Genomic DNA, 23,352 nt, shown 5'->3' on the forward strand with positions numbered 1-23,352 from the left:
TCTTTCTCCTCCGCCATCTTAAAGGTTTCCCCCATTTATCTATTCTTTTATTTATTTATTTATTTATTTATTTATTTATTTATTTTTATTTTTGGCTGTGTTGGGTCTTCGTTTCTGTGCGAGGGCTTTCTCTAGTTGTGGCAAGCGGGGGCCACTCTTCATCGCGGTGCGCGGGCATCTCAGTATCATGGTCCCTCTTGTTGCGGAGCACAGGCTCCAGACGCGCAGGCTCAGCAGCTGCGGCTCACGGGCCTAGTTGCTCCGTGGCATGTGGGATCTCCCCAGACCAGGCCTCGAACCCGTGTCCCCTGCATTAGCAGGCAGATTCTCAACCACTGCGCCACCAGGGAAGCCCATTTATCTATTCTTATGTCATGTCTCCATTATAAAGGACTTGGGCTTTGGATACATGCCTCTCAAGCTCTGAAAATTGAATTGTTTTTTAAGAAAGGAGGCAAAACAAATAATATACAACCTTGTTTTCTATGTTTGGAAACTGCACAGGCTAGAAAAGAGTTGTACAGTTAGCGTACTTAGGATAATTCTAACAATACTTTCAATCTAAGTCTCTACATGTTACATGAAATGGTGAATTCAGATAACCATCTACTAAAGCATGGGCTAGGGTAGAGGTTAAAATATGTTAGCTCCAGTGATGAAGCTGACTCAAGAGAAAGGTCTTGAATACACATCAGCTTGAATTCTCCACTTAACCTTGCTGTGTAGATACAACATCAGTCTCAGGTGTTTCCTGAACAGTGGTCTAAAGTTATTTAAAAAGTGAATTAGGTTCAAGGTGATGGCTGTTCTTCTGGGGGCACCTGTGCTTGTGGGCAGTTTCATTAAACCATTTGACTTAGACAATTAACCATATAGTAATCCAGCTAGCCATATTGCAATTATCTCCCATCTTACATTATTAGAACATCCCTTGTGATTTATTTTTAAGTCAACATGAGCACAGGAATTTTATTTTTTACTTTTTAAAATGATGTCATTTTTCTACTTTGTTTTCTCTGTCAGAATATTTAGCAGTTGTTTTTAAACACAGAATGAGGCCCATCAGAATCATCTGGTGGTACTTGTGGAAATATATGTTCCTGTGCTTCACCCTGTACTTACTGATTCCCAATCTACAGGAGGTGGGTCTGGGAATCTATATTTTGGCTAGGTTCTCCAGATGAGGGATACTTTCCTGGACTTCACTGCCAAAAGTTTGATTCTTTCTCCTTTTTCCTTATTGGCATAAACTAGGGGAAAAATCATAAATAATTTAGAAAAAAAGAAAAGGAGAGGGACTTCCCTGGCAGTCCAGTGGTTAAGACTTCGCCTTCCAATGCAGGGGGTGCGGGTTCGATCCCTGGTCGGGGAGCTAAGATCCCACATGCCTCGTGGCCAAAAAAGCAAAAAAACATAAAAAACAGAAGCAGTATTGTAAAAAATTCAATAAAGACTTTAAAAATGGTCCACATCAAGAATTTTTTTTAAAAAAGAGAAGAAAACTGAGGGCAAGGCAATGCCAAAAGTTTCATGTGTACCTCCCCTCCCCAAAGATTCAGAGGTTGTTTTTGGTGATGTATCACCACTGTGTGTTCAGGGCTGTAACTGGGAGGTGTGGTTATAAAACAACCAGGCTGAAATGAAAATGGCTAACCTAGTATTTCGAGTTGAGTTTATGGAAAATGAGTGACAGTTAAAAAGGGATGAGTAATCATAAATGAGCTGTGGATCAGGGCTTCAGGAAAACCTGAACAGAATCCACCCAGGCATCACTAGCACTTTGGGAGGAGGGATTTCAGAACTTGTGTCATTGAATTTTGGAGAAAGCAGGTATTACCTCCCTGTAAGAAGGTGTTCTGAACTATGAACCAAAGCTAGGATGCATGAAGTTAAGTCATTGCCATCAATTTAGAAAGGGGAGAAAGTAGACAGGAATGGAGTTCTCCAGATTACTACCACAGTGATCTTTAAAGGATGAGGCAAATTAACTGTTTAGTGTATCATGACATACATTTTTCCTCTCATTTTAGTGTATGTTTTATTTCTTTTTATAAATTCTTCTGTGATGTGACTTTTTCCCTCTGAAGCAGTCTTTTTTTTTTCCTTCTAGCATTAAATATATTTTAAAGCAAAAACTATGAAGTGCAACCCTGCTGTTTTCAGATGAAAGTAAATATAATTTATTAAATGCATTTGTTTATGAGATTATGTGTTCCCTGTGCACACATGTGGTGGCAGACACTGTGGTAAGCACCAGGGATTGGGGATTGAGATTGTCTTCATTCTTTTTCACAGCTGCATAGTGCACTGTTGTATGGATGTATGAGAGTTTATCCACATGGCTTTCTATTGATAGACATTTTGGTTGTTTCCAGTCTTTTCTTATTACACATAATCTTGCAATGAATAGCTTAACACACACATAATTTAAAATATTTGGCAAGATATTTGGGGCTGTATTCATAGGAGTAGGATTTCTAGGTGAAAGGATAAACACATGTATCATTTTCCTAATTGTTGCTTCTCCTTCATGGAGGTTGTGCCATTTTGCATTTCTTCTAGAAAGTTATGAGATTGCCTGTTGCTCTTTAATCTTTCCAATTAGAGCATTGTCAAACTCTTAGGTTTTGGGGGGGAGGTTTTTCCCAATTGAAAAATACTTTTTATTGTAGTTTTAATTTAATATCTCTTACTAGAAGTGATAGTGCAGATTTTTTACTTATATTAGAAATATTGTTGTTTTAAGTAAAATGTTGCAAATAATTTTCCAAGGTTTGGCTTTTAACTTTTTCAAGGAAACTATTCTTTGATTTTTTAGAAATTTCCTTTATTGTTCATTTTCTGTTTCTTTGATTATTGTTTTAACTTTATATATTCTATTTTCTTGGGGTTTTATTTGCTATTTTTTTTCTAATTTCTTAAGGTAAAAGCCTAGATCATTGTTTTTAGGTAATTTTTCTTCTCTAAACATTTAAATCTATAAATTTCCCTCTACAAATGATAACAATATATTCCACAGACTTTGATATGTTGTCTTTTTATTGTCCTCTAGTTTAAAAATATTTTATAATCTGCTTTGTGATTTCCTTTTTGACTTCTGTGTTATATAAAGTGTGTGGCTTAATTTTCCAAATATTTGGAAAGTTTCCAGATTACTTAATATATTTTATGCCTACTTCAATTCTACTGCAGTTTGAGATCATATTCTGTATGATTTAAGTTCTTTCAAATTTACTGAGACTTATTTTATGGCCCCGTATATTGCCATCTTGGTGAATACTCCACATGCACTTGAAAAGAATTTGTATTGGCAGTTGTTGCTTGAAGTATTCCATAAATGTCAATGAGGTCAAGATGTTGATAGCATTGTTGAAATCTTCTATATCCTACCCAATTTATGGTCTAATTGTTTTATCAAGTGTTGAGAAAGAGTTGCTAAAATCTCCACCTGTGATTGTGGATTTATGTATTTCTCCTTTTATTCTATAAATATTTGTTTCATTATTTTGAGATTCTGTTATTAGGTGCACACAGTTAGGGTTTTTATGTCCTCTTGATTAATTATCTTATTTTCACTATTAAGAAATGGCCATCTTAATCTCTGGTGATATTCCCAGTCTTTGATATTAATATACCAAACCAGCTTTCTTCTGGTTACTATTTGCATGTTATCTCCTGTACCGTTCTTTTACTTTCACCTTGTCTGTGTCTTTATTTTTAAGTGCACCTCTTGGAAGCAGCATACGTTTTTGGTCTTGCTCTTTAGTCCCTTTCGTTCTTGATGTTGTTTATGGTATATTTTATTGTATTTTTATTCACATTTTAAATTTACATATGATAAAATTTGTTCTTTTTGTCATAGATGAATTTTGACTAACACTTACAGTTGTGTATCTACCATCACAATCAAGATATAACAGTTCCATCGCCCTAGAAAATTCTCTTGAGGTGCCCCATTGTGGTCAGCACTATCCCCCAAGCACAGCTCTTAGCAAACAGTGATCTGTTTTCTGTCCCTATAATTAGGACATTTCCAGAATATCATATAAGTGGAATCATACAGAATGTAGCCTTTTGAATCTGGCTTCTTTTACTTAATGTAATGCAGTTGAGATTTATTCATGTTATACCTTATCAGCAGTTAATTCCTTTTTATTATTTAATAGTATTCCGGTGTATGTACCACAGTCAGTTTATCCATTCTCCAGATGAGGGACGTTTGGGCAGTTTGGAATTTTTAATGATTGTGAATAAAACCAGTGTAAACATTCACAGACAGTTGTTTATATGAACATAAGTTGTCATTTCACTTGAATGAATACCTAGGAGTTGAATTTCAGGACTGTATGTTTAATTGTGTAAGAAATTGCCAAATTAAATTTAAAAATGGCTGTACCATTTTGCCTTTTTGCCAACAGTGTATGAGAGTTTCAGTTGCCCTTCATCCTTGCCAGCTTTGGATATTGTCATTTATATAGATTTATTTTTATTTTAGCCATTCTGAGAGCAGCACAATGGCATGTCATTGTGATATAACATTTCTCTACTGAATAATGATTTTAAGCTTCTTTTCTTGTGCCTATTTGCCCTCCATGTATTTTATTCAGTGAAATGTCTGTTCAAATGTTTTGCCAATTTTTAAAAATTGAGATATTATGACATATGACATTATGTAAGTTTCAGGTGTACAGCATAATGATTTGATATTTATAAATATTGTGAAATGATCACTACAGTAAGTCTTGTGATGAGAAAACTTTTAAGATCTATGCTCTTAGATAGTGTCAAATATACAATACAGTATCATTAACTATCACTATATATATATATATATATATATATATATATATACATATATATATATATATATACACAATCACCGTGCATTTAATCCCTATGACTTATTTATTTTATAACTGTAAGCTTGTAACTTCTGACCACCTTCACCCATTTCACCCACCCCCAACCCCTGCCTCTGGCAACCACCAGTCTGTTCTCTGTATCTGAGTTTGAGTTTTACTTGTTTGTTTTAGATTCCATTTATAAGTGAAATCATACAATATTTGTCTTTTTCCATCTGACTTATTTCCCTTAGCATAATGCCCTCAAGGTTCATCCATGTTGTTTTAAATAGCAAGATTTCCTTCTTTTTATGGCTGAATAATATTCCGTTTTATATATACAACATTTTCTTATCCATTCATTCATCAGTGGGCATTTAGTATGCTTCCATGCCTTGGCTATTGTAAATAATGCTGCAGTGATTATGGAGGTGCAGATATATTTTCAAGTTAGTGTTTCCATTTCTTTTGGATAAATACCCAGAAGTGGAACTGTTGGATCATATGGTAGCTCTATTTTTAATTTTTTTGAGGAACCTCCATACTGTTTGCTATAATGGCTGCACCAATTTACATTTCCACCTTTTTGTGTACTTGTTGGCTATCTGTATGTCTTCTTTAAAAAGGTGTCTATCAGATTCTCTGTCCATTTTTTAATCAAGTTTTGGGGGTTTTTTGCAGTGTTTTGTCCATTTTTTAAAATTGGGTTATTTGTTTTCTTTTTGTTGAGTGTTTTGAGTGTTGAAAAGTTTTTGTATGTTCTAGATACAAGTATTTTGTAGAAATATATGATTTGAAAATATTTTCTTCTAGCTTGTAACTTGTCTTTTCATTCTCTTAACAGTGTCTTTCAGACTGTTTTCAGACAGAACAGAAATCACTTTTGTTGAAATCTCATTAACTGATTTCTTTGATGGATTGTGCTTTTGTTTTGTACCTAAGAAATCTTTGTCTAACCCAAGATCACAAAGATTTTCTCCTATACTTTCTTCTAAAAACTTTATGCTCTTCAACTTTATATTTAGGTTTGTAATCCATTTTGAATTAATTTTTGTACATAGTGTGAGGTACATATTGGGATTTTTTTGCATATGGATATCTACTTATTCCATTATCATTTGTTGAAAAAACTATCCTTTCTCCACTGAATTACCTGTGTGCCTTTGTTGAAAATCAGATGACCTTATGTATGTGTGTCTATATCTGCACTCTATGCTATTCAGTTGATCTATGTGTCTGTCTTTTCTCCAATAACAAGCTGTCTTGATTATTGTAGCATTCTGTTACGTCTTGAAACCAGGTAATAAGAATCCATAACCTTTCCTCTTTTCCACTTTTTCAAAATGCCTTTGTATATTCTAGTACATTTGCCTTTCCAATTAAATTTTCGAATAAGTTTGCCAATTTCTGTAAAATACCCTGCTGGGATTTTGTTTGAAATTGTGTTGACTATAATCAGTTTGGAGAAAATTGACATCAAAACACTACTGAGTCTTCCAGTCTATAGCCAAGATATATCTCCCCATTTCTTTTATTTCTTTCATCAGTGTTTTATAGTTTTCAGCTTACAGATTTTTCAAATATTTTATTAGAGTTATACCTAAGTATTTCCTGTTCCTTTGGTACTACTTTAAATGATACTTTTTCATTTTGATTTCTGACTGTTCATTGCTAGTATATAGACTTTTCCATATTGATCTTGTATTCTCCCACCTTACTAAACTGACCTATTAATTCTACTTACTTTTTTTTCTGTAGCTTCTTTAGGACTTTCTGTGTAGACAAATTATGTCATATATGCACAGAGACAGTTTTATTTCTTCTTTCCAATCTTTCTATTCTTGCCTATTGTACTGACTAGAACCTCCAGGGTGATATTGAATAGGAGAGTGTGAGTGGACAATCTTGTCATGTTCCTGATCATAAAGGGAAAGGATTTAGAACTTTATTATTAGGTCTAGTGTTAGCTATTGGTTTTTTTTTTTTTTAATACCCTTTATTAGATGAAGAAAATTCCCTCTTATTCTTATAAAAGTTTGTCAAAAGTTTTTTTTTCATCCTTTTAGATAATCATATAGTTTTCCTACTTTAGTCTTTTGATATACTGTATTGCATTTGTTTTTGAATGTTGAACCAGTCTTTCATTACTGGAGTAAATCATACATGGTCAAGATATAATATTCTTTCCATATACTGCTGGATTCAAATTGCTAATATTATACTGAGAAATTTTTGCTTTATATGGTCTATTGATGTGTAATATCCTTTTCTTGTAAAGTTGTTGTATGGTTTTGGTATCAGTATAATTGTGACCTTATAAAAGGATTTGTGAAATGTTTTCTCCTCTTTTACATTCTAGAAGATTTTATGTAGAACCTATATTATTTCTTATTTAAATATGTAGTAGAACTCTCCCAGATTGAACACTTCTGGGCCTTGAGATTTCCTTGTGGGAATTTTTTTGGTTTTGGTTTTGTTTTGGCCACACTGCACGGCTTGTGGGATCTTAATTCCCTGACCAGGGATTGAATTCAGGCCCTCGGCAGTGAGAACATGGAGTCCTAGCCACTGGAACTCCAGGTAATTCCCTCTTTGTGGGAAATTTTTAACTTCAAATTTTATTTCTTTATTCAACAGAAGACTATTGAAGTTAATCTATTTCTTGTTGAATGAGCTTTGGTAGTTTGTGTCTTTCAAGGAATTTGGTTCATCTGCGTTGTCAGATTTATAGTCATAGTGTTGTGTTTTTGTATTCCCTTATTATCCTTTTCATATCTGTAGGGTCTCTAGTGATGTTCCCTTTTTCATTACTGGTAGTTTTACTTTTAGTTTGTATCTTCTCTCTTTTTCACTTGGTAATAGAAAAAACAGAATAGAGGTTTAATAGTTTTGTTGATCATGTTAAAGAACCAGTTTTTAGTTTTATTAATTTCTCTATTGTTTTTGTTTGTTTGTTTGTTTTCAAGTTTGCTGTTCTTTTCTTAGCTTTATTACCTCCCTTGTCTTCCTTGCTTTGAATTTTTCTCTTCTTTTTCTAGTTTCTTATGGTTAAAACTTAGATTATTGATTTGAGACCTTTCTTCTTTTATAATATGAGCATTTAATACTAGAAATTTTCCTTGAAGCAGTTTTTTAACTGCATCTCACAAATTTTGATATGTGTTGTGTATTTTGTTTTTCATTAAACATTTTTGGAATATTTCAAAGTATTTTCTCAGTTTCCATGAAGCTTCCTCTTTAAACTTAGGTTATTTAGAAATGTGTTGCTCAGTTTCAAAGTATTTGGGGGTCTTCCAGAAATCTTTCTGTCATTTATTTTGGGTTTAATTTCATTACGGTTTGGGAACATTCTTTGTATAATTTCAATTCTTTTAAGTTTGCAAAGATTTGCGTTATGGCTTATAACATGATTTAATTTGGTGAGTGTTTCCATTTTTTTTTAAATGTATATTTTGCTGTTGTTAATTGGAGTGTTCTATACATGTCAATTAGGTAAAATTGTTTCTATATCCTGAACAATTTTCTGTCCCTTTATTCTGCTGATTCTATTGATTACCAAAAGAGTACTGTTACAGTCTCCAACTATAATTGTGGATTTGTCTATTTTTCCTTTCAGGGTATATTAGTTTTTGCTTCATGCATAATAATTCTAAATGTGTATATACCTAACAACATTCGATATATATGTTATTATGCATTTTGATGAATTAACTCCTTTATCACTCTGCGATATCCTTCTTTATATTAATATAGTCACTCCAGCTTTTTTTAAATTTTAATTAGTATTTTCATGGTATATCTTTTAATATTTTTACTTTGAGCTTATCTATGTGTTCACAATTAGAAGGTTTGTTGACGAGTTACAGTTGGGTCTCACTTTTTTATCCAGTGTGTCAATCTTTATCTTTTAATTGGTGTGTTTAGGCCATTAATTTTTACTTTAGCTCTTGATATGTTTGGCTTAAAAGCTACCATCCTTTTGGTTGTGTTCTGTTTGTTCTTCTTTGTTTCTTTTCTCCTCTTTTTCTCCTACCTTGTTTTCTGTTGAGTGTTTTATGATTCCATTTTTTTCCTGCTACTGGTTTATTATTTATATATTTTTAAGTAGATTTTTTTCATGACTGTAATAAGGTTTACAACATACATCTTTAATTTCTCATGGTTTATCTTCAAATAATATTATGTTTCATGTGTAGTGTACATACCTTACGATAATATACTCCCAATTCTTCTCTCTCATTTTAAGCCACCTGATATTTTTTTCTATATTTTTTTGGCCCAGTCTCTCTTTACTCAACTCTGAGATTCCAAATTCTTGTTTGTTAGACTGCTTGATACTGTGTCATTGCTTATTGAAGTTCTGTTCATTTTTGTTTCAATCTTTTTTTCTCTCTTTCTGTTCTCTAATTTGGTGGTTGCTATTAACTTGGCTTCAAGTTTACTGATCTTTTCTTCCATTAAAAGCTCAATCAGCTTTCAATGTCTATTCAATGAATTTTATTTTATTTTATTATTTTTTATTCAAGTATAATTAATTTACAATATTATATTAGTTTCAGGTGTACAACATAGTGATTCAATATTTTTATAGATTAGCCTTCATTTAAAGTTGTTATAAAATATTGGCTATATTCTCTGTGCTGCACAATATATCCTGTTGCTTATTTATTTTATATATAGTAGTTTGTACTTCTTAGTCCCCCTACCCCTATGTTGCCCCTCCCCCTTTCTCTCCCCACAGTAACCACTAGCTTGTTCTTTCTATCTGTGAGTCTGGTTTTGTTTTGTTATATTAATTCAATTCATTTGTTTTATTTTTTAGATTCCACATGTAAGTGATGACATAGAGTATTTGCCTTTGTCTGACTTGTTTCACTAAGCATAATACCCTCCAGGTCCATCATCCATCCATGTTGCTGCAAATGGCAATATTTCATTCTTTTTTATGGCTGATTAATATTCTGTTATATATGTATATATATAAAATATATGAACCACATATTCTTTATCAACTAAAATTCATTGTATTTTAGATTTCAGGTACTTTATTCCTTCTGTTTTAGGATTTGCATTTGGTTATTTTATACAGTTTTCATATTTCTGCTGAAATTCCTTCATCCCTTTGACCAATATATCCATGGTTTTAGGTTCATTAACATATAAATATATTTTCTCATCTACATATTTACTAATTCTAACATCTGAGTCATATGTTGGTCTCTTTTTAGTGACTGATTTTTCTCCTGAATGTTTTGTCACATTTTATTATTTCTTCACACGTATAGTAGTTTTTGCACATTGAATATTTTGGATGGTACATTGTAGATGCCCTGGATTTTGTTATCTTCCTTTGGAGAATAAACTTGATTGTACATTGCATTTAAATTACCAGTGGATCACCATGCTCTTTGGGTGGCTTGGTTTTAGGTTTTCATTGGTTAGTCTGTTTCATCTTTGCTCCTAGCCCTGGAATGTAGTATTTATTCATTAAAACTTTTTACCTTTATCATGTATAGCATTTCTCTGCATCAGTTAGAATTATAGGTGTCACCCTAGGTTAATTTAACATTCAGAATTTTTGGATTTTAACAAAACACCTCTCTTTTTTTTTTTTTTTAATAAGAAAAATATGATTTTCGGGACTTCCGTGGTGGTGCAGTGGTTAAGACTTTGCACTCCCAATGCAGGGGGCCTGGGTTCGATCCCTGGTCAGGGAACTAGATCCCACATGCATGCCACAACTAAGAGTTTGCATGCCACAACTAAGGAGCCCTTGAGCCACAACTAAGGAGCACGCCTGCCGCAACTGAGACCCAGCACAACCAAATAAATAAATAAATTTTTTTTTTTAAAAAGAAAAATTTCATTCTCTTTAGAGTTGGCAGTGGAGGGAGCTAAACAAAAGAGAAGATGATAGTGACAACTAATCAAAGTCTGTTGTATCAACCTAGAATTTTGTGCAAGGAGGAAACAATGATGTGAAAGCCAAGTACTTTATGATGTTAGATTGGGGAGGTACCTTAGAAATCACTTTTGAGGTAGGAAAACTAAGGCTGAGAGAGGGAATGGGATAATTCCCAAGGTGGTTTGCCTATTAATTTCAAACTGGGAGCTTGATTCAACTCCACTGACTTTTGAACAAGTCGACTTTCTAGTATCCCCTGCTATTCCCACCTCCTTCATTTTATTCCTCATATCTACTCCACATTGATATTGTCTATGTGGATATAGGAGAATAGTTTTCATTTTTGTTCTGGGACACTTTTTTTCTTCTGTGTTGGAGTATATCACCAATAGTCACAAAAATCTGTGTGAACACTAATCTTTAAAACCTACAACATTGCCTTAGATATGTTTCTGGAATGCATCTGTCTCTCTTGAAATTTCCCTATGGCTCTGGGTCTCTACCTCCGTACTTAACACTCTTCAAAACGAATAACTATGCTGTTTTGTGATAAGAAACTATTTAATAGTGGTGGGAATTATTAGCAACATTGGTTTAAGAAGTCAGATCTCAAAATATACCAAACGACATGATTTGTCTGACTCTCTCCCTGGGAGATTGATTCAAAGCTACAAGATATATTATTCAGAAAGCATCAAAGTAACAAAGTATGGGTTCCGCCTTTATTTCAGTCAGTGAAAATATATTGAGTTTCAACTGTAGATCAGGCAGAGTTAAAGATGATATTATAGAGAAACTCAGAGAGGGCTCCTGATGGGGACTTACCCCAAGGATATATAGTCAAATTGGTCACATGGAAGAGGGCAGCAAAACCACTAAGGAGGTACTTCCTTTTTCTTTCAATTAATGATCTTGGAGAAATTTCACGTGATTTTAGTTTTTCTGTTAGCAACTGAAATTGTAAAGCAAATGCTGATCACTGAGATTTAGTTTTCTACATATGTATGTCTATAGTCTAAAAAATAGAAAGCTATTTTTCCATGGTTCTGGTTCCTATTAAATGTAATTTCTACTCATTGTAGAAAACTGAACAGTAGAGAAATATATAAGAATAAAGTAAAAATCACATGCAATCTCACCACTCAGAACTGAGGCAGAGAAATTACATGCTTACACTCTAAAGCCAAGTAGTCTGGATCTGAATCCCAGCTCCATGTCTTATTAGCTCAGTAACTTCAGGCAAGTTACCTAGTTTCTTCATCTATAAACTGTGGATAAGTAAAAGTATTTAAATGGTGCTATATTTCCTTCTAGGCTTTTTTTCCTATGCAAAACTTATACTTAGTCTAATTGGTTTTTTGTTCTTAACAAAGTGTGGTAGACAAAATGCCTTTTTCATATAATGCAAGATGTCCAACCTTTTAGAAGGAAATTATTGATGGTAGAATGTGACTTTTCCAGTTAAAATTAGATGTTCAACTCCCCAGTGAATTCTTTTTAGTTTTGCCTCTGTTTAGACCTCCCGATGGTTCATTATGATGTTGTTCTATTTTGCTAAATGAACCCAACAGTTCACTTGGAGATTGTAGAAGACATTGTAAAGCTAGAAAGTGGGAGATTATAACTGTGAATCCAAAGTAATGTCAATGTGAACCCTCCAATCAAGGGACAGGTTCTCTGGTGTCAGTTTATCACTGAAATTTGCCCCAAACACATTTCCATCTGATATTTTGATTTTTATGGGGTAAGATGGAAGGAGTAAAGTCTGACAGCTTAAATCCAGAACTTGTCTCTGATACCTATTACCTGTGCTATCTTAAACCAAGATGGGACCAAATTACTTACATTCTCTAAATCTCAGGTGCTTTTTCTATAACTTGGGAATAATGTGACCTGCCTCGAAGAGTTGTTGTGAAATAAACCAGTTTTAGGTAAAAGACCTTCACACAATGACTGCTATGGTAAGGGCTCAGTAAGTGGTAGATGGTGATGACTGTGATGATGGTGATTAGAGCGTAATCATTAAAATAAAGACTTAGAGTCAAATAGGTCTGGTTTTATAGAGCTTTTTTTACTTTGATAGTTGATGGGTTTTAGGATTTGGAAAAGTTGTTTAACTTATCAAAGCATATATATTTTCATCCTTAAAATGAAGATGATAATTCTTTGAGTTGGTGTGAAGATTAAAGGGGGAAGCGCTTAGAAAAGTGCTTGGCCCTAGGTAAATACTCCATAAATGTTAGCTCTCATTCTCATTATTTATAAGAAAAGACACTAATAGTTCCAGTGAAAATATTTAACAAATTCCTTACTCTTCTTAAGGGATTAGAAGAAAATGTTTCATGTCATAATTAAGAGGATTTACTGAAGACTCTAGTACCAAAAAAATAAATGAATAAATAAAAGATTGAAAAGCTAAAGTAACAGCCAAGTTTTAAAAATATCTTTTGTTGTCAGCTCTTTTGAGATTTTCTTCTTCTGAGATGAGAAAAGAAAATTGGATCCTTTTTGCATTTCATTCTATGGGGCTCTTTCCCCCATATTTCAAACACAAAATAGCTTTCCTTGCCACCTGCCTTGGGCTGTTAATGCCAAAGAACTTCCTGCCCAAGTGGTTTTTAAGCTCTGGGTTGGCACCATAAATCTCAACAAATCCTTGGCGGGGCTGAGGATGAGTGAAAGTCATTATTATGGGTCTTTTGGACTCATTCTTTCTGCAGTATAATAAATACCACCGTGGGACACTGTGCCCTGCAGACAAAGCATCACTTGGGCTCTTTGTGTGCACTTCCCATCAGCAAGTCACAAGTGGAATGTCATAATGTGTCCATTGTATATACATTTTTGAATAAATAAGTATAACAAAGACAATATGCTCATCTCATTTAATCTCAGCTCTTAACTGTGAAAACACAACACATTTCCCACTCTAGTGAAATGGAGCAGGAAAGGCCTGTACCAGTCTGGTTCCTGGCATGCCATCAGAGGACTACCTGGTGGGAGCCATGATGATGGTTTCTAGGGCTCAACTCCCTAACGCCTAAGTTTTCCAATTGTAATTTGATCACTTGTTTTCAGGGATGGGATTTTTGTCAGATGTCTTGTAGGCACCTATTGGACAGGTCCCACAGCCCTGGCTCTTTTCCAACTCTGGATAGGGTCTCTTACACCGATAGATTTACTGGAAGAATGTCAACAGGATGTCAAGTGAGGCTTTCCTTGTAGCCCCAGACTGAGGACCTGAGCACCAGAGGTTCTAAAGAGAACAGCCATTTAGCTGGCACTGATTTAGAATTGGAAACCCTCCCCCCGACCCCCACCTTCAAGTTTATTTGAGGGTTGACAACTGGCCCGCCTTTAATCTACCACAAGAAGACTGATGAGGGGCCTAACAAGGAAGAGATCAAGGTTCATGGAAAGAGACGTTTTCCTCCAAGGGGTACTTTTTCCTGCTGGGATCCAGATGGGTGGTGGGGAATTCTCCAAGACTCTAATATATTTCGGGGGTATCTGAAAGAAGGGAGGTCCAGCACTGGCCAAATGTCTGCTGGGTGGCAGGTGTGCTGACGTGTCCTATCCAAGCAGGGGAATGAGATCTAGAGGGAGAGGGCTAGGCTTGGAGAAGGAGCAGCACTGAAGTGGCCTATGGCTGGGCCAGCAAAGATGCCTGTTTCCCAGAGGGAAGATAGACAATATGGAAGATTGCTATCATCTTGCTTAAACTCAGCAAGGGCGTTGCTCTCCAGGAGAGGTCCACACTAAGGGCAAGATACTGATGGCAAGAGCTGTGTGGGTGGTCACGCTGGGGCCACATTGAGGGGCTCTTGGTTCTTAGGAGAATCCACGGTAACCTCACAAAAAAGCCACATTGGGGTGCTGGATCCACACAGAGGACACCAAAGGCCAAGCTGTTACAAGCTGTGGTGAGAGATTGCACCATGGCCTGGTGAGTAGGAAATGCTTGCCTCTTTGCTGCTCCATTTTCCCCACCCCAAATGACTGAAGAAGCTAGAAAATAGAAGCTTGAAGGAATGACAGTGTAGAGCTTCAAACTAGATATGAAATTAAAGTATTAAACTAGATTGGACTAATTTTATTAACCTCAAGTTTTCAGAAAGTTAGGGAATCTATACAAGATATCATTTAGAGATGAGAAAGCAGGAATTCAGTACAGTAGGGTTGAAAATAGAGACTTAAAAAAAATTGTTTCGGGAATTCCCTGGTGGTCCAGTGGTTAGGACTCTGCACTTTCCCTGCTGAGGGCCCGAGTTCCATCCCTGGTCAGGAAACTAGGATCCCACAAGCTGCGCCACACGGCCAAAAAAAAAAAAAATTGTTTCATGTTTCTATCTCTGTTAAGCTGAGACAACTCAATAAGCTTGTTCATTTGCATTCCCAGGTTAATCCTCACTGCTGCATGCTGTATTTCAATGTCCTACTGAAGTCTATTTGCTGCATTTCATTTAAGATCTTTGCATCAATATTCACAAAAAGAGATTATTCCGTAGCTCTTCTTTCCTCCCTCCCTCCCTTCCTCCCTCCCTCCCTCTCTCACTTTCTCTCTTTCTTTCTTTCTTTCTTTTTTTCTTTCTTTCTTTCTTTTCTTCTTTCTTTCTTTTTGTATAATCTTGGTCAGGTTTTATATCAAGGTCCTTGATAAAAGAAATCTGAAGTATTTCCTTGTTTCCCTGTGCTCTGAAGCAGCTTAAATGTTTTAGAACTACATGTGCCTTGACATGCTAACATGATTCACCTGTGAAATTTCCTGGGCCTGACACTTTTGGGGGTGAGCAGGGGAGGCCCTGCTGTTTATTCTTTCACCTTGTTTGAACTGAGCCATGAGTAGGTGCTAGTGTTCCCCGTTTACCTCCCCCATGCCACAGGGTACCACAACTATGGATTAGAACATGGCCTCAGTATTTAATTTCTAGTTTAAATTTAAGCAGTCCATCACCAAATGCTTGCTCTCCACAACTTATGGGCCTGGGTCACTGCAGGGCATTTTGGGGCACATTGGGGGAAGACAGGCGTCTCCCCACCTCCAAAGAGAATAGGGTCCTTTGGAGATCCACATCCCCAGTCCACCTGGAGAGTAGTACAACCTAGAACATAATCAGTGCCAAATTCAAATTGGTTCCCTGTGACTTACTCATTGTCTTTTATTTTATCTTTAGAAAAAATATGGACAATTTGTAAAGGTTGAAAATCTATAAAAGGTGAAAGACTTTAAAATGTTTTAAGATTCTGTCCTGCCCGATTATTTTTTGAGCCATGGTTTTGTACCCAATTAATGAAAAGCAAGCCAACCAAGCTCTTCACATGTTCACCCTGGGGTCCTCTGGGAATCTTAACCATGGGTTCCCCCCACCACACACACTGGTCCAGGCAGCATTAGGGGAGCCGTGTGACCGCCTTCCGCATCTGGGTAGCAAAGCCCCCTCAGTCCCTCTTGTCAAGGGAGGCTGTCTTGAAATTGCATCATCTTTTTTCCTCTAGTTCTTTCTCCGTCTGTTGTGAATGGAAAAGGGAGGGCTGGGTTATTTCAGTTCCGGCAATGGACAGATCAAAATTGCTTCCCTCTCCCCTACTCTGTTTCCCTTGAGGACCTAATTTATTTCATGCATTTTGACCTATCCCTGCTTAGAAATGGCTGCTGTGATTCTCTGTTGAGGCATTTCCCTTCCGCCTTGTTTGGCCCCCAGGCCAACCCCACAGGCCACGGTCCCTCTACACAGCGAAGTCAGTCTGGCTGCTGGGCTCAGCTGGATGGAGGTGTGTTTTATGAAGTTCAACCCTGCACCCTGGGCCATAAATACACATTGTGCACATAAATGAACAGCTAACATTGGCCAGACCCCTCCAAAAAAACATGTTAATAAGCAGACAGTAAGTCTTTAAAATATGGAAAAGCAGTTAATCTTTCCGCTGGCAAATCCTTGGTAGGGGGTGTTTTCCTCCACTGTAGTAATAGCTGCCTGCAGAGATTTCCATCTCCTAGGACTGGAGGTAAAAGGGGGGGAGTTTGCTCTCCCCCCCTTGGGGCTTCATGAGAACACTTGGGGAGCCTTCACCTTGGAGGGTGAATGTGTTAAAACGAATAATATCTTGCACTGGTTGTCATTAACCATTCATATCAAGTGATCACTGGGTCTGCCCTCGAGGAGCTTGAGCACTAATAATTCCAGTACAAGACAGAAAGTCGGCTGCCTATGGTAGCAGCCCCGTAACAGGCCTGGGCTCCAGAGGCTTGCAGCTCTGCCCCTGTTACTCTAGGAAGTCAGTTAACCTCTTGTTTCCTGATCTCTAATATGGGCGCAATTATGTCTCATTCGTACAACTTCTGTAGGAGTTGACTTACGTTCTCTGAGTCCCAGTTTTCTCTTTTCTGAAATGAGAAAATCAATACTCTTTGCCCCTAGCATAACATTCCATTTTATAAATGTTTTAAGAATACACGTACACATTCTCCTTGTAAAGAACTCCAGTGTTACAGATTAAGTTTAAGTCTCCCCGGACAATTATTCCCAGTCTTCTCTTGTCCACCACTGCCATCCTGTTCCCTCCCCTCCATCCCCTCCTCCCTTGCTCTCTCTCTCACTGATGATGTGGTAGGAGGACCAGACTTGAGGGTAGGGATGGGGGCTCAGTAGACAGAAGGTGCCTGGAGCCAATACATGCTTGCTTTATTGGAGAGATGGAAGGTCAAGTTTGCAAATTGCCTCTAATCTGTTGAGCAGCCATGACTTTTATCTACATGTCTCAGGCAGAGCATGGGAGTTGCCAGTGGGTTGACTTAAGGAGGATATAGGTGACAACTGTCAATCTGGAGATGACATGATCTGTGCCTTATAAATACTTAATTTCACTTGATCCTTTCATTCCTTTTTATCACTAGGAAGACATTTCATATGTTCTGTCCTTTTTTGTGTTCTACCCACATGTGCTCCACTTGTTCATTTATTCCTTCTATGTTAACATGAGTCATGGATCACTTACTGATACTATCTATTCCTAACCTAACTGATAAGTCTTATCCATCCCATTTATTTTTCTTGTTCTCTGTAGCAGAATCAAATACTCTTAGATGAGAATATTAAATATTCTTAAATATTTATACTTTATGTATAGTTTTGCAACGTTATTTTCCCACTTACTATGTTTTGGGTAATCTTTCATGATGGTAAATGGACAACTTTTACCCTTTCATCTGGTGCCAAGTAGACCATAGAACAGACACACTGTTGCTTATTTAATCATTCCTCTGTTGATGGACTTTCAGGTGGGTTTTGTTTTTTCCTCCTCTCAATGAACAATGTTACCAAGAGCGTCTTTATGTATGTCTTCTTGGGTTCTTGAACAATAGTTCCTCTTACTGAGAAGTAAAACTACTGGAAAAATAGGATCTGAATGATTTTTCACTGTAACGATAACGAATTGTTCTCATAGGGGCTGTAAAATTCACTTTCCCACCAGCAGTGTAGAATAATATTCACTTCTTCAGACTCTCCATCATTTGATACTACCATAGACTTAAAATTTTTCCATTCTGCTGGTGAAAAATGCATTTCATTATTTTAATTTCATTTTAATTTATATTTACCTAATTTGTAGTGAGATTGAACCCCTTTTACATATCAGCTGTCTATCTGTGTTTCCTCTTCTGTAAATTATCTTATGGGTTTTGATACTGATTAGGGGCAAGCATCTTCCCTTCTCTCTCTCTCTCTCTTTTTTTTTTTTTTTATAAAACTCAATTTTATACAATTGTCCAGACTGTTCTTTGTATTTAATCTTATGAATGAATCTTAGGATCATCACCTCAAATTCCATCAAAATTCCTGTTGGGATTTTTATTGAGATTACTTTGAATTAAAAGGTTAATTGAAGGAGAAATGACACCTTTAATATATAACTGTTCCCTTCCACAACGACTGTGGATTTCTTAGGGTTTTTTTTTTTTTCTTTTATGTTCAGTAAAGTTTGATCATTTTCTTCATAAAGAAACATCTTTTACTAGGTTTATCCTTGGGCATTTCATAGTAATTATTGACAATATCAATGGTTCTTTATTTCATAAATATTTTTTCATTGGTTATTGCCAGTGTCAGGGAAAGGCTGTGGTTTTATATGCTGATTATGTAACTGGGCAGCTTGCTTAGTTCTTTTCTTGGTTCTAACAGTTGGTCAGTGGGTTCACATGGATTTTCTATGAACACAGTGTTATCTGTTCTTTGGGTGACTTGGTAGTATTCACTTGGGGTTAGATTCTCAATGTGCATTTCAGGTTTTTTTCATGCAGTTGGTTTGCTGGTGTTTTTTATAGCTTGGCCAAATGTTGATAATTTATACTTTATCCCCCAAAGTGTGTTTGCGCTAAGTTTTCAAATTGTAATGATATTCGTAATACTCACTTAAAATGTTTAAAATGCCTCTGTATCTTTTGGGTTTTAATGTAACTTTGTGACTTCTTTTTCTTGATCAGGAGTGCCATAAGTGGACTTATGTCCTCGTTCTTTTAAGCCAGAGTTTGATTCTTTTAGTTATCTTCACGTTTTCGTCTGCATCTTATTCTTCTGCTTTTATCTTTATAAGTTCATCCTGTCATTGATTCAGTGAATGTTTACTGAGCATCTGCTTTGTCCCAGGCGTAACTGGCTGCTGGGGATAAAAGATAACCAGGGGCAGACGAATGTGGCCTTCCTCCTATGGAAACCACAGTTTGTTGTGAGGGACAGACAGTGAGCAAGGAAGGAGGAAGTGGAGGCAAAGGAGATTGAGAAGAAAGGCAGTGAGGTCGTTGGTGTCCTTGACAAGAACCGATCCAAGGGTGTGGTAAGGACTACAGCCTTATTGGAGTAGATTTGTGAGAGGAGAGAAGTGAGGAAGTAGAGAGAAAGGAAGAGAGAGAGGGGAGAGAGAGAGGGATTGTGTATAATTCTTTTTAGGAGTTGTACTATAAATGAGGACGGGGAAGCAGGGTGGTAGGTGGAGGTAAAGTTAAGGGAGAGTTTTATGTAAGCTGAAGAAAATGGCTAGTAGACAAGAGAAACTATTTGTACAATGATCACCTCTCTCCTCTTCCATCAGTCACATCCTTGCAGAAGCCTGAGGGCTGGGCTTTGGAGAGGGGCATCAATTCTCAGCCCAGTGTACCACAGGGGAGAATGAGTATAGGGCACAGGTGCAGGTTTATGTTCTTATTTTTCCAGTTTCTTGATTCAAAAACACAGTTCGTTTATTTGCAAATTTTTTTCCCAGTAAAAATATTTAAGCAGCCCAGACTCAAATCTGCACAGATTTGAGTCTGGGCTGCTCTCAAATTCTCAAGGATTAATTGGATGTGTTTATAACCTTTTATTTCCACTGCTTAGATCTTTTTGCTATTAATTTCTAATTTTACCCAAATGTAAAAGAAGAACATGTAATTGATACTTTCTGCTCTTTGGAATGTGTTGCAGTTCCCTGCGTTTGAAAATGACATATTCTGTTATTGCTTAGATCTGAAGAGTTTTTGCTCTATATTTTATACAAGTCATGCATTCATCATACCATTTTGGTATTTCTATCAGTTTGTATACTATGATCATAAAAGTTCATGTCATATCTTGTTATACTAGATACACTCTAGAGAACAGAACAAATTTTTTGAGAGAAAGATGAATGAAGATAACTTACAGAGAAATTGACCATTTTTAAATGTTATAGTCTAGTTCATCTGACTAAACTGAATTTGGTAAAATATCATGAAAATTTATGTGACAGGGATTCTGGGCCTGGGGCTACATATTTAGCTAATCTGTTGGCTATAGAAGAATACAGGATTTGTTCTCTAATTTGTTCCTCCAAAGAGTCACTGGTATTTCTGGTTCAAGGAGTATTTTTATGGTGACATTACTTTGTCATTTCATTGTATTGGGTAAGGTGAGGTGTCATTAGGCTTACTTATGTTGGACTAGCTGTACAGATAGACCCAGAATGTCAGAAGTGCCATATGGCCTTAGTACCAGCTTAACTTGGTCTCTGAGAAGGATGGATCTCCTTAAACAACTAGCACTAATTTCATCCAAAAAATACCTCTATTATGGGCAGACATTGTGCAAAGTGGTTCAGGGAAAGGTCTAGGAAGTTCACTTCATCTTTTATCATTAATATGACATAGCTTCAATCTATCCTTGATGGAGGGAGAAGGAAAAATACACCTCAAAGAACATCAGATGCAACTTGGGGTGATGTTTAGGCCCTGGGAGAAGAAAATGAGTCTTGGAAAAGCCTAACCTCTTAGACCCTGGAAACTGAGGTGATTTAGCCAACTCTGACTCTCCTGTTTCATACACGTAAAAGTCCAGTCTTTCCAAGGTGAGTTTTATGAGCTATATATGGACATAGATGTAGGTTATAGGCTACTGTCTTCTTAGTGAAACTTCACGTTTGAAAGTGAAGAGGCTCATGGAAGGAGGCAACTTGACTAGTAAAGCAGTCTCTGAAACTTGTTTTCCAAAACATTACAGTAGTTCCCCCACCCCAGGGAAAGTTTTCCTCACGGCTATTAAGTTGAGGGATGGTAAATGACCACTCACTGTCTCTCTGCCTCTTGTTCCAACAGGTCCTTTGTCATCCAGCAAATCCCAAGCAGCAATCTGTTCATGGTGGTGGTGGACAGTAGCTGCCTCTGTGAGTCTGTGGCCCCCATCACCATGGCACCCATTGAAATCAGGTATATCCTTTTGTGTGTAGGTCCAGCCACTACTGATGAAGCTGGTAAGGGGGATCGACAGTAAGGAAACCTAGGGGAGAATTCTTAGAGAGGAGGAGATGATATCCTTTCCACTATTAGAGAGAGAGAAGTTGTCAAGGGAGTTTAGTGCCAAGTTTTGAGCTCTGAAATTCAGAGTAAGGAAAAGGAGCATCTTGGAAATATGCCTTAACAACAGTCAACATAACGAATCCCTTAAGTGTGAACGTTTAAAGGCTCAGAAGATCAGAAGGCGTCCGGAATCTTGTCATGGCTTCCATCCTGAGGTAATCTGAGAACCCTTCCTACTCTTTTCCCATCAGATTCACCATGAGAATCTCACAGTAGTCAAAGAACTATAGCTCAAAAGTTTACTCTTGAGAAAGCAGTCCCTTTCAGGCAAACCAAAGAAGAATATACAGGAAGGCTAATGGTGCTCTACTTTCAACCTCTCACTGCCTTCTTATTTAGTCTGTGCTTAATAGTCTTATTATATCCATGTATATTTTTTAAAAGCCTCTTTACTATCTTCCCCATTACAAATGTGCTATAATTTTACCACTTTCCACTATTACACATAAAGTGGCTCTTACCATCTTGTTTTACTTCTTTCAAATTGTAGTTAAAATTATTTTCCTGCTTACTTTTAGACAGCCTTTTATTTATAAGAAATTCATGTAATGCAAAAGTGGCAATACTAATGTCAGATCAAGAGTCACAATATATAAGTGTGGAATGATAAGCCTTTAAACTCCCCTAACCACACGAAGTCACAACTCTAAAGGCACTACATTTACACCAAAAGTGATGATCAGAGAAAAATTAAACCTAGTACTAAGAAAGGTAAACTTATCACCCATGTAGGTGAATTATGTCCTTCAATGTTGTAGGCAAAAAAAATTAAATATGGCAAGAAAAGTTACAATTTAAAAATTAAATCCATCCCCCACCTTGAAAAATAGAAAACTTGCCTAGACCAATTACTATAGGGAGACTGGGAAGATATTCATTTTTTAAAATGCCACCAGAGCCAGCTGAGTGTTAATCTCACCTGTAAATAGCAAATAATTTTAATGTTATTTAAACTATCCAAGTCCTAGAAAATATTTTAAAGTCAGTATAGTATTAAAAAGAATTTGGCATTTATTGAGAATGTTTCCTTCTGTATTTGAGGGAGAGTTCAATAACAACATAAGTTGAAAGGGCCTTTGATAAAATTGAGTGATCACCTCTAATAAAAGCTCTATGAACTTTCTATTTTCTATGAAAATAGAAATATGAACAATAGTCCAAAAGCAATAATACCACTTCAATTAAAACCAGAACTGCATACATAGCACTAAAGTCACTAGAGTAAAAATCTTCTCGAGTTAATAAGATAATTTGCTTTGGTAACTAGATACATGATAAACACTAAAAAAAAAATCAGTATTTTTTTACTTTAAGTTTCTAGACCCACTGAAATGAGGTCAGTGGAACAGAACAGTAATTCTTATGTATGACAAAGGTTCAATTCAAAGGGGAGAGTATAGAATGGACTTGCATGGTAAATGATGGTCTCATAAGAAGTTCTAGGGATTGGACTCATGCTCTTGGATTGGAAGAATTAATGTTGTTAAAATGGCCATACTACCCAAAGCAATCTACAGATTTCATGTGATCTCTATCAAATTACCCATGACATTTTTCACAGAACTAGAACAAATAATCCTAAAACTTATATGGAAACATAAAAGACGCAGAATCGCCAAAGCCATTCTGAGAAAAAAGAACAAAGCAGGAGACATAACCCTCTCAGGCTTCAGACAATACTACAAAGCTACAGTAATCAAAACAGCATGGTACTGGCACAGAAACAGACATATGGATCAGTG

At 36.3% G+C, this 23,352-nt stretch overlaps 1 protein-coding gene and 1 long non-coding RNA gene across 3 annotated transcripts in view; one reads left to right on the forward strand and one right to left on the reverse strand.

Moving 5' to 3' along the window:
* CACNA2D3 (calcium voltage-gated channel auxiliary subunit alpha2delta 3) overlaps positions 1-23,352 on the forward strand; it is an 800,023-nt gene that overhangs the window by 751,667 nt on the left and 25,004 nt on the right. Inside the window, exons 36-37 of one of the 2 annotated variants that reach the window (XM_082414438.1) lie at positions 21,350-21,472; positions 21,678-21,765. In XM_082414438.1, coding sequence (XP_082270564.1) covers positions 21,350-21,472; positions 21,678-21,765 — 211 coding nt within the window. Of the gene's footprint in view, positions 1-21,349; positions 21,766-23,352 lie in introns of both variants that reach the window. The other variant, XR_014251113.1, reaches the window with a different exon arrangement.
* On the reverse strand, positions 34-21,766 carry LOC309638500. The gene is made up of 2 exons (XR_014251178.1): positions 21,688-21,766; positions 34-21,467 (listed from the first exon to the last, which is right to left on the reverse strand). It is a non-coding gene; the product is annotated as an uncharacterized lncRNA (long non-coding RNA).

This window comes from Balaenoptera physalus, assembly GCF_965194825.1.
Source record: "Balaenoptera physalus genome assembly, chromosome: 11".
NCBI classification, from domain to species: Eukaryota; Metazoa; Chordata; class Mammalia; order Artiodactyla; family Balaenopteridae; genus Balaenoptera; species Balaenoptera physalus.